Source organism: Haemaphysalis longicornis, unplaced genomic scaffold (assembly GCF_048455015.1).
Source record: "Haemaphysalis longicornis isolate Haplotype H1 unplaced genomic scaffold, Haemaphysalis longicornis Haplotype H1 scaffold_14, whole genome shotgun sequence".
NCBI classification, from domain to species: Eukaryota; Metazoa; Arthropoda; class Arachnida; order Ixodida; family Ixodidae; genus Haemaphysalis; species Haemaphysalis longicornis.
In genome coordinates, this window is record NW_027526245.1 from 26213317 (window position 1) to 26225641 (window position 12325).

The 12325-nt window shown below is 49.0% G+C and overlaps 1 protein-coding gene across 1 annotated transcript in view; it reads right to left on the reverse strand.

The window, feature by feature from the left end:
* Nucleotides 1-4552: 4552 nt before the first annotated feature.
* Nucleotides 4553-12325, reverse strand: part of LOC144164810 (uncharacterized) — a 34224-nt gene continuing 26451 nt past the window's right edge. Inside the window, exons 2-3 of the mRNA XM_077695074.1 lie at nt 10980-11147; nt 4553-4903 (exon numbers count right to left, since the gene is read on the reverse strand). Coding sequence (XP_077551200.1) covers nt 4553-4903; nt 10980-11147 — 519 coding nt within the window. The remainder of the gene's footprint in view (nt 4904-10979; nt 11148-12325) is intronic.

Sequence of the window (12325 nt, forward strand, 5' to 3'; positions counted from 1 at the left end):
GTTTTAAATGATCGAAAGCTTTCGGATGTTGTTTGTGTAGACGATGTTTCTTGTGCTCCGAAATCGCGAATGAAATCCCTCATTCCTCTCCCCTGTTTCACTTCATTGTTTTATTGTTGCGAAGGGTCACGTCCCAAAGACATCCCGGGTGTTTGCAGCAAGAGAGGTACTTCCGCTTAGCCGAAGCAGCAGCAACAACTCGCGTGATTTCCCAGCAGGCCTTCGAACAGTGAGACACGTGGTTACTTAAGCTCCCCATAGATTGCTCCACAAAAATTAGTTTTAATTTAATACTGCCCTTGGGGAGGGGGGAGGGGGTCTACCAGGTTACTTGTAGAGCTCAACTTTTCGGGGCGCCTTGGGCCACATCTTGTGAGCCAGTATGTACCGTCAAGAACAGCGGCCATGTGCCACACCATGGGCCACTGCAGCAATGCAAGGCATCAACGCTGCGCTCGTAGACAGCTGCGGTCGGAGTAGAAAAAGGGGACCGGCAGGGACAGGACTACGCAGTGAATGTGAGGACGTAGGAGGCTTCAACACCCCTTGCTTATATTTAGCGGCATTATATTTATTCGCGGTTTATACATCTGTAACCTTAAAAAAACGCCTCCCTTTTATTTATTATGGGACCGAAGAGAACAGGGGGCCTACGCTACTCTTATCTGGAGCGTCGTTTAAAGTTATGGAAAAAAAATCGGCCGCTTACGTGCTCACTTCCCTGAAAATGTCGTCGAAAGACGGTAATCTTCCGCCGTCCATGAAAGGAAAATGTTTTCTCCTGTTCCCTCCCACTCACCCCTACGCGTCATTCCCCTCCCGTATCGCTCCTCCCATGATACGGACAACGGAGGTGTGCTCAAGTCAATTCAATTTTCCCGCGTTGAACTGCTCGCGTGCCACCGGTTGTAACCTTTCGTTACCGGTGGACTTGAAATGCCACCACGACGTGTAGGCTCGGACGCGAGCTCTTTCTGTATTCCCCGGTCAACATATTTTTTCAACGAATATTTTTTTTATTTGTATAGCAACAACATCTGGTAGACCGAGCGCGACAAGAGCCAATACCCAGGGCTTCCTGGACTAAAGAGGTCCCCCACCTAGCGGTCAACCCAACAACCTTGACTGAGCTATTAAACGTTTATTCCTCCTCCTGTTCCTATCGCAAATATCAAGTGCACATTCATTTTTAAATAAAAGCAGATCACTTAGTACCCGTGTTTTGCCTCAAATATGCCTAATATTTTCTTTTTGGTCACCTTTTCGGCGACATGTATGAAGTATAGTGCCAGATTTTGTTCGTTCGTCATCGCGCTGTGTGTGTGTGTAAAGCGAGGGTCAATGGATGCTACCTTAAAAGAGGACAGTTGCCCTCAGAGGTACAGAGTCTATTTGAAATGAGATTTTTGTGGTTTTCACAGATTTTGCCGTTATAAACTTTTCGTTTCAGGATTCTTTTATCTCTTGGCGGAGTGGCTGAATCGCGGGACAGACAGACCAAAATATTTGCGTTCAGTAGTCCAATGAAGGTTTCGTCTTCCAAAAAAAGCCCCCATATTATCGTCTGAAGGAGACGTAATTGCATGCAAAAACAGGTCGGGCCTCCCATTATGCGGAACTATTGCAGAATTTCGTTATTGCATCAAGCTCGCAATATCAATCAGGCAGCGAGTTGCTTTGCGTGAATGATGCGAACATTTATCAGATGTATCTTTGCGAGTAACGCCATCTGAAGTTGCAACCCAGCCATGGGCATGACCAGCAGCACGGGCAGCCGCATGTTTTATTGTGCTGTTCTTCTGTGCTCACTGTACAAGCGAGCGCCAGATGGGCGGGTGCTTCAGCGGCACGACACATCCGTGATACTCCTTCCTGCTGACGCCGTGTGTCCACTAGTGTCGCCACCGCCGGCTTAGCCACACGTTCTACGAATGCCAGGTGTTCTGTTAGCTCGCCTTAGAGCTGCAGAAAAGCAGGAGCTAGCGTTTAGCGTGCGGAATTGCTGCGCCCGCCATAGTGTGCACGCGCAGTGCGCAAAAGCAGTTGCGAGCGAGCGGGTGCCGCTGTACGGGCGAGACTTTATTGCACAAGAGGACCTCCCCCACTTTGGCGCCGGCGCGCGCGCGCCGCTCGTGCACCGACGATCGCGCGTTTCTAGCAGCTGTTTCCGGTCACACAGAAGACTTGACTGCATCGCTGTGCCAATCCGTGCCGAACACAACCGGTGCAAGGGATACCGCCGCCTGCGTTGGCTCGCGTTCGCACGGGACGTTGATTGGCTTGCCAGACTGTGCTTTCCAAATGCCTCTGGCGACTGTTCTGAGCTGTACGTCCTGGGTATACTTCGGCAGAGTTGCGCGTCTCATTTCCACGAGCCGCCGTGACGCCGGCTCCACCGTGACAGGACAGGCCGTTTTGAGTGCTGCGCACCAAACTGCTTTTTCAGTTGTGCGCAGGCCGCCGGTCGCGGCTATCCCGCGCAGCCATAGAATTTTATACTACAGTGTAACCCAGTTCATACGTTTTTCACCGAACCAGGAAAACAAAACGTAGCAATCAGGAAAACGCAGCAGTGAGGAAACCTTTGAAAATGAACGAAACCAGTGTAGCTTTGACTTTCAACCATGTATTTCTGCAACTGTGGCTTTCGACCGTTAAAAAAAAACTCGCGAATGCGCGATTACCTTTTTGTGCGATCGGTGAAAAACAAGCGCGACAATGCAACGTTCCTAGCGATGTCGACTCTGTCCCGCTCTGGCTGCTTGTCTACTGCGTTTAGTACGTATAGCCTTTCCTGAAGGGAAAGCGCCTCCCGTTTTCGCGACGCCATCAAGGTACGACAAAGTTCGCGGTTGCAAGTTATACGGTGTTCTCAAAGCTTGGAGCGCGCGATGACGAGCAGAGCGCTTGTTGTCCTTGCGGTGGTGCTTTATGGCACACACTCACGGCATCCCGAAGTGAAACTTCCGTTGTAAGCGCACTGATGATGGTGATAGCATAGAGTAACATAGGGTCATCTAGTGGTGACGAATCGCACCCGCGTGCGGCTTCATGCAGCCAGTTCCGTAGCCAAGCCTGGCCAAGGCTCATCAAACGTCAAAATGGCGGTCCGCGCGTGTTGGCCAGGCGGCTCCAGAGTGTCGGATGGCGACGAAGCATCCGGGAACGTACTCGAGCCGTCAGAAATAATTGGAGCGCGTGAGCTGTGGCCGAACCGCATGCGCCGTGTAGCAGCACCAGCGGTAAACTAAAGGACTAGAATACGCGTGCGTGCCTGCGGACGCCGATAGCCCCTCTGTACTTCTCAACCCACTTCTTTATTGAGGCTTCGAGCGTTGTTGCAGAAGTATACTGGTCTCGGCGCTAACGACAGCCACCTTTCGCTTCTGCCCGGTTTAGTTCTTTCCTGGGGAACGTTCCGCTCTGTGAGGCGCTTGAAAGGCACGTAGCTGAGCAGGGTTTCGAGCGCTCGTGCGCCTTATACAGTCGTCGTCGTCTTTTGTTAGGCGCAATTAGTCACAATCACGCACTTTTTTGTCCCATGTGCCGACGCCCGATTTCTTGCTATTGGGGCGCCTACTCATCTAACATTTCTCGCGATCACCAATATGGTATTCCATCTTGCGCACCACCATACATAAGGTTCAGGGTATGCCGTTCGTGTCCTTGTTTAACCAAGCGGGGTATCTCAGAGATCCTTCCGTTGAAGGTGAAGGCTGGCGATACTTAAGTATTCGGCATCGTATTTGCGCATATTTTTTGGCTTTCGTTTCTTTCTCTTCTGGCATGAACTACTTCGACTGGCTCGTTTTTGGTGTACAGTGTTTACGCTACAATCAGGGTTTTGCGCGGTCGGTGCGTACCTGTGATAGTGACGTGGTGTCACGTTCGAATGTCACACGGCACGCACTATTTCAGTTTTCGCATTGCCAATTGACAGTTTTGTGAATTTTATGAAGTGAGCACATTAGCCCCTCAAAGCTCCCAATTGCGTGCCAATTCTTTAATTGGGTATGTCGTACGAAGAAAGAAACGATAACTATCTGTTTTACGGACTGCAACATTGTGGTATAGCACAGTGGGTAGTGCATCGGGGAACCACTCTGGAGAACTGTGTTTAAATACCACCGGACCACTGACGTGTTTCTTTTATTATTACTCCTTACAACGGCGGCCATTGTCTCTACATAGCAACAACAACGCCGCTTTTTCGCGGAAAGGGACAGTTAAAAGTTTGTGCGCTAAAGAGAAATCATTCCGGCTGAACTATCTATTGGTGAATGGCATAACACGGTTTGTTACCCATGTACTGAAGGTTCTTTTTTTTAGTAACCTTTTACGCTGAATCTGTAAATTGGAGGAATAAAATCAACATAAAAATTCTGAAAAATTCGTGTCTATGTATCGAACCAATTCGTAAGAATAACGTCAAAACCAAATTTTTGCTTCGTCCAGTCATCGCCTGCAGAAATATTAAAGGCCAAAGGCCAGTAGTGAAGTTTCGGTTCAAGCGGAAAGATCCCTTCCCGCATTACTACAACGTGGTGACCAGTCAGTGCCGTTTTTCGCTATCATCGCGTTCTGTATCGTTGGCGGCGTCGACCAGATCCCGCGTGGGCAACATGTCCTCGGTTTGGAAGCGGCGTGGCCGCGTGGCCGTGTGGCCTTGGCCGCGTGGAAGCGGCGTGGCCGCGCTGGCCGTCTCGTTGTGGCCGCCCCTGCCCGCGTCCCGGACGATCTGACGCAGCAAGTTGCTGACGAGGTTCACGCGGTTCACGGTGTGGAAGGCCAGCGTGGTGGCGAACAGCGCCGACAGCAGGAAGATCGACACGGCGCACAGACCGCCGCACAACTGCGGCACGCTCCAGGCAGAGTGGCGGCCCTCGGCGGGGACGGCCACGACCTGCGGGTGAGGGAGCGGAGTTGGCGCGACATGGATGACTTTTGCAGCTTCAAATCATTTACGTATTTGCTTGCCGCTATGCCGACACTGTACGAAGCAGCTGCAGCGACATCTGCCGGCAATGATGTGCTAGTCGTCAGCCTCAAGGTGACCTGAAAGACCGTCGAAAAGCTGTCGAGCCAGTTCCACATTCACATCGGAATCCAGGCCTTGGCGCCGGGTATCCGAACCTCATTCCCACCCTGAGTGCTCTGCCTCGCCTACTTAAACCACACTCGTTGGTACAGCTATCTTCAGTGGCCACTGCTGGTAGCATTCCGCATCACTCTTTATTCAGGAAAGGGCGCGTATAGCACAAAAGATGTTGGGAAAGCGTTTCGAACTTTGTACGCGTGTCTGTCAGAAGCGTCATTCTTACTTATGTCCTCACTCAGAACGGACAACTTGTCAACATAGTTTCACTCATCCGCTCGTTGCAGTACTTGATTTCTTAGATGGTATGACTTCATTGCAGATTGGATGCATTAAAGCTTTAATTATGCCCGTATCTGTGCATTCGGCTGAGGTTTCTTTCGTTCTGACAATTTTCTTTCATTCTTTCAGTCTGCAAATCAAGCTGCGTGCGTACACTTTTTTAAACTAGCAGGAAATGTTTACCGAATCATTTTTACGCGCCTTGTACTAGTAGCGAGCGTCTTTCATTTCGCACCAATCGTTATCGGTTCTTATACTCCTGCCGTACGCTTTTGATGTCCTGTGTAATTATCGCGTGAAGCCTGCTTTGGGAACGCTCCCAAAGCAATTGCGGTTGTACTGAATGAAGCGCTTTTTTGTAACCTATAGATACCGTGTTCAGGTTACCATATATATAGATAGCATGCGCAACTAATTACCCATTTATTCAATTGATTATTCAACACAGCACGCAAATATTTTGTTCTTCATATAAAACCAATCCTGAGTGAAAGCTCAATCTGTGCTCTTCGAAACATTTCTATTCCCTGTTTAATTGCAGAAAGGTTATCCGTCGTTGAGCAACCGTTACCGAATAAAACCGGTCCCGTGGTTTATCAAAACGCACAGCACCGATCTTGTTATTCCGTATTCTTCTGCTAAACAACTTAGAACAAAATGTATACGTCAGCAATACCCAAGCTATATTTATAGGTAACGCGTCTTGCACACTAAAATTCCTATGGCATTTTGCAGGGTAGAATACCGGTTCTTGCGCTCGAAATTCCGACGTACATATTAACGACCTCTTGACACAATATGATTCCCACTTTTTAGCACATGTTCAGTAATCTGTTGTCGTTTGTTGCTTCTTCTCGCTCCATCCTGTGGAGCATCTCGCCACATTTAAAACCATTGATGCTATAACTATTCCTGTAAAGTTGTAGGATTCAGTTATGTCCGCTATCCCTGCATCGCTAGCTTATTACTCGCGATAGCCGGCCATAATTTTTTTTTACCCTATAATACAGGTTATTCCTTACTTTGCCCTGGTAACATCCAGCGCGGATATTTAGGCCCGCAAATGAGAAGTAAGCAAATGGCTTTGCCAATTCTGACTTTACCTAGAACTCAGAATGATTTTCCGGCCTCAGTCTTAAAGGGACACTGAAGTGAATTTGTCAAGCTCCCGTTTTTGCTTGCACTGCGTAGACTGGCTCAAATTAGCACACTTTTCATCGTTATTCGGCTGACAAATCGGTAATTATTTTACAAAGCGCGAAAGAAGAAAAACTACCATGCGCGGTTTGCGGCGGCCGCACCAACTAAAGCTGTGACGTTAGGAGGAGGGGGCGCCGTGATTGGACGATGCCCAAGGTGAGCAACCAAACAAGTTTCGGTTTCGGTTTCGGTTCTGTAAAACACAACCGTTGGCGTTGTTGGATGGGCATTCTCAATATCTCAGTAATCATCGTACCGCGCTTCTGCCATGTTGTCGGCTGTAAAATGCACAAGATAAGCCTCCCAGGACGGCTTGTAGTCGTAGCATTCACTAGCCGAAACCTACGCAGTGCATGAACGCCCTCCGCGTACCCGCAGACGCCCAAATGTGATGCGCTTTTCCCCCATATTCGGAGCTTGCCTCCCTCATGCCTGTGTCGTAAAAAGCGTGTTCGCACCAGGCCAAGGGTCTGTTCATTCTGGCCTGTGCCCACTGCCTGCAAGCAGTCGGTGCTTATGGCAACAGCACGCCAACGAGAACTCGCTAGCGCGCCAGTGCCAGCCTGCGCGCGTTTTGTGAACTAGTTCGTGGAGCCATGAACGTTGCGGCCCAAAAAAAGGTGAACTCAATATAGACAAAATCGGTGGAAAACGAAAAAGTTAACTTACAAAAAAAAAAAAAAACACGTACCCGCGGGGATTCGAACTCGTGACTTGCCAAATAGCAAAATACTCCCGGTTGCATACCTAGCAACCCAGACCGCTCGGCCACGGAGCGGGCTCCGCTGCTTGGTAATATAGGGTATATATTGTACAATCAGTTTACACTTTTATTTAGTTTTGGCATTTCAAGCAGTTTAGGTGACTATTTGTTGTATTGCGCTCGTGCAGTAAGCGTCCCCCGAGTTTCCACAATAGCTCACGTCTAGCAATTGCATTTCGTAGACGGAAAAGCGTTCGCAGATGCGTAGTCGTGCTGCTGACCGCTGTGCTTGTTCGCCCAGCTCAAAAAAGTGCTTCCCGCACCCTAGTTTTCCGCTGTACGGTAAAAATATCAGTTGATTTTATTTCCTTAGTACCTATATTGACTTCGCTGACTCTTCTCCCGCCTTCAAGAGGCCTTATATTTTCCTACTGGCATACCAGTCAGCGAAGCGTCGCGTGTGCGCTTGTGCAGCGCTTGTGTGAAGCGACCTTGACTTGGAGCTAGATACAGTGTACAAACTAACCAAGTAAAGAAAGGCAAATTCTACCATTCACAAACGTGTCCTGGCTTCGTTTCAACTGAGCGAACGAATTGCGACGACCCGTCGGCGGCCGGCGGACGAAACGCTGGGCCGACTCACCACAGACCACAGAACCACAGCCGTGCAGTAGCGCAGCCAATTGCCAGCTTATCCCCTCCTGACGTCACATGAAAACGCCGCAGAAAATGGGCGAGCGTAAAGAAAGGAGGACAGCATTTTCGAATTAATTTTTCTACTAAATAAAATCGCGTAAACGCGCCCAGGGTGGTCGAAACATGGCCTGGGGACTCCGGACTACAATTTGCGCGAGTAATCCTGCAATGTTTACATATCACTTCTGTGTCCCTTTAAAATTGGGTTTGAAGTCTATTTTGATAAAAAGAATAAAACCTCGGTGAACACCGTCAACCTCACTCTGTTAAATTTATTTCAAATTTTATTTCACCCGAGTTTCAATCGCATAGAAAGTCGGGCGTCGTCACAGCGAACGACTAAGCAGCACAAGACCAAGCGCACTGAAGTAAGAGCACAGCGACAAAGTGAGGGGCCACCAAAGGGCATGCATCAGGACAGGGCTTTGACGAAAAGGCAGAGCGACAAAAAAAAAAAAAAAAAAAACAAGAGCCACAAACACCGCACACTGGTGGGAGGTATCAGGGGCTCCCATCTGTAACATCCTAGCAAATTTCCGAACATTTTTAAATCTGCAAAATACTTGTTGCGAGATACTATCTGAGCTAGGCGCTGTTTCACTAACAAATCTGTTTTGATTTCCTTGCCTTCAGAGGACGCCGCCACGGGAGTGTTTGACGAGCTATTAAAGCAACAAACCTTTGGGCTTTTTCCTTATTAGTTCATACACGTCAGGTGTTCTACACTTTTGCTCGGAGCATAAAACACTGTTTTGTATTTTTGATGATGATGATGGTTGGATTTTTTTGGCGCAAGGCCAGCTGTGGAAAAGAGCGCCAAACAAAAGAGTTTCGAATTCTTGAGTGATCTGCCTAATCCGACACTTTTTTTGTCATTGATATTCAATGTAGTATCCAATATTTATAGTACTTTAAAGGGGTCCTGAAATACCTTCCGCCGATGCATGGATGTACATGTAACCAAATAAGACAATGTATTAGCAATCTCCTCCCGCAAGAATTTTGTTAAAGCGATGAGTATTAGCTGAGAAATCGTAAATCAAAAACCGCTCATTATCGTCGCGCCGCGTTTCCTCCTGTTTTCAACTGTTGACGGCGCGCCAGCACTCCCTCCCATGATGCTGCGCTAGTCAGCGGTGACGTACTTCCGCATTACGCTCCTCGGACTGCCGTCTGCTACGGGCAAGTTTTGTTGACACCATGAATTCCGCACTCCGCTCAAGGATGGATAAGCGAACGAAAAATCTGGCCGCATGTGTGCGGTGGCCTGGCCTTGCCCTTTCGCGGTGTGCGTTGCTGCAGTGCAGCACGTGACTTTTAATCGGCGGCGAACTCGCAGCCGCTGGGGAGGATCTTGCGCTCGGTCCCTTTCATGCACCGCGCACTGTTTATCCAAAAAGCGCCGTATCAGATGTGGCCCCGCTGGTGCCGGGTCTTATTTTGCGGTGGTGGTAATTCCTGCCGGTGGCATGTGAAAAACACATTTTAAATCGATACAGAACCCGTGCACAAAACGCTTCAATCATGTGACCAGTTCAGCTTGGGGCGACGGGTGGTGGAGAGCGGCAACGTTGGCAAAACATGCTCCGGCGCGGCTCTGAGCTTTCTAGCGCTGGAGCGAGAGCCTTTCTTTGACGATCTCAAACATCGGTTGCCTTGGCAACAAGGCACAAACCGCCCCAGAAGTCAGTTACGACTGCGTGATCCCGGTTCAGCTCTGGGCCCCACCTCGCGACATGTGGGCACAGCAGGCGTACCCCACTCACTCTCATTAGGAAGTGTGAGATCTGGTGAGATGCGTTTGGCATTACAGGAGGCGATGGTGTGTGTGTTGTGGACGCCTTTGTTTGGCGATGAAATGCGACGTTGTGCTTCTGCGGGTGGATAGTGCTTCCCATGGTCTGGATTATCTTTCTCAAGCGGCGTACGACTCAACCTCGCATGGCGTATGTGCAGTGTGCGTGGCTAAAAGCCATCTCGGCTTGTGCGCCAGAGTTAAGTCACTTGCTGTTCGTCCCCGCAAACCGCGCGCGAGGTGAGTGCCGAATTTACGAGGGGCAGGAGGAGGCAAATCATCGTCTGTCAATCGCGGTTCGGACTTGCAACGCATGTTGTGACGTTGTGTTCGTTCCAAACGCATCTCTGGATTGTTTGGAAGTTGAATAAAATGTACGCGTCAAACCCGGGCATTCGGCTCAGGGCGTTCTCTGCGATTGCAAGAAAGAAGTGCCACGGGGCTTCAACGCTTTCTTTATGGAACGTACTCCGGTAAGAGAATATCCATGTCGTGTTATGGCCGTGTTGCATTCAATACGAACGGTTAAGAGTTTGTTTACACTTGTTTCGTTTGTCGTAAAATGTTCAAGCACTCCGACACTCCCCTGGCAGATCAGCCGGCGAGTCGACGCTGAGCAGACGACTCATATCTTTGCCGGAAGTGCGTGAAAAAGCCGCCCAATAGCAGGATGTCTAGCTCATGACGAACATCTGGGAATCGATGATGTAGACATGTGAAGATGGCGGCGTCCAAAAACACGAAGGAAAGGGTGAGAAAAAAGCGACAAACTTTGCAACAAAAGTGTGAGCTTTCCGCTGCGCGTAGAAGAGTAATACTTGGCCCAGATGACCTTGACGACCCAATCTAACGATTGCGCTACTTCATTTAGTGTGCTCAAAATGCCTTTCAGGGCCCCTTTAAAGTAGTCTCATCAAATAGCTCATACGATTATGATGACGTTGATGATGTTTTTGACCTTTCACATCGTGCGTCTGAGAGCTATTTGCTCTAAAGTACGAAATACTGGAAAACAAATAAATAGGAATGTACAAGCTTCTTGTGTTTCAACGAGGATCAAAAACAAGTTGCCCTTGAAAACGAGCTGAAGTCGCCCATGTCATGAGAAACTTCCAACGGATAACTATGAGGCATTCAAGAAAACGCCATAATGGTTAGCATCATTCGTTTAGACACAGCGTCTGCACTGACCACACTGCAACACGTACTCGCAAGTGGGAACGCCTGAGCGACGCACTCAGGAGGGTCGTGTCCCCGACGAGTTCAGGCTCACTCTGCGGACACGCAAGATTGCCTGACGGGCCGGGCTCCTTAGCTAAGGGAGGAGTTCGGGCCGGTCTCTTGTCAGGTGCCAGCGCCAGCCTTGTGCCAGTGGACTGTAACAAGCGAACAAGGGTAAACCACGTTGATTGTGCCGTGTTATATGAGCAGGAGGTTTATATTCTGTTAAAGTGTGTTTGCAGGTGACGTACAAGAGAATGTGCCTGTGAAGACGTCCCATAAGTGTACTCCCGGAAGGAAACATAGGTGAGGGAAATTTACGCCGCAAAAGTAGTTTTTTTTTGTTGCTGTACCAAATTGAAGGAGAACACAGGGCGAGTAAACTTCACTGTTGTTTGGTGACTTCCGAACTGTGGATATAAATTACGCCCTGCATATCAAAACGTTGCATCTCTAAGCTTGCTATGCTGATGTCGAATTGAGACGTAGCAATGCTGCCGCTGCCACTGTACGGTTTACGTTGAACACACGCTAATGCGTTTGGTTTATTTTTTTTTTTGCTCATGGTTTACGGTTTACGTACGGTTTACGTTGAACACACGCTAACGCGTTTCATGTATTTTTTTTTTTTGCTCAGCATGTTTTTTTCTGATCAGCTCCGACCTGTCACACCAGCGACGATTGGTGGAGAGTGCATGGATGGCCAGCATAGCCCAAGGCATCCCGGAGTAAGGAAGCCTCCCACCGGGTGGGTGCCCTAATGTCAGCACATGGTCTCAAATAAAGTTTATTCATCATCATCATCATCATCATCAGCAGCAGCAGCAGCAGCAGCAGCAGAAGCAGCATATGCCTTACGCGCCGTGTTTCAAGCCTTGAAATATATTGTCACGTAGCCAAGGACGAAGCAGTTGTTTGGAAAAGAAACAAGTTTATTGGAGCGAACTTGTGCTCCCCTAACAACTGAAAAGAATACAGAGGCGGCGAAGCAGTGGTCAACAAAGTGACGTACGTGCGTCGGCGAGCGTCGCAGAATCGAATGCCCCGGCGTCCGCACTGCAGGCTTTTTATCTTTCGGCGCGCGTGGTTCTCGAAACGTCGATTCGCATCGAGAACATAGTAGATCCAAGAAGATTATTCTGGGCTGTTCACGTAAGATCGGAATGCTCTCCCTATCACAACAGATAACACATGCGGCACAGAAAGAAAGAATGGAACACGCGCTTCCCTTGGCGCAGAGATAACGCAGACCGGCGCAGCCGGGCGGTAAAAGCAAAACACAAATAAACAAACCCAATGTATGGTTCGCGGCATTACCCCCCCTCTAAGAGTG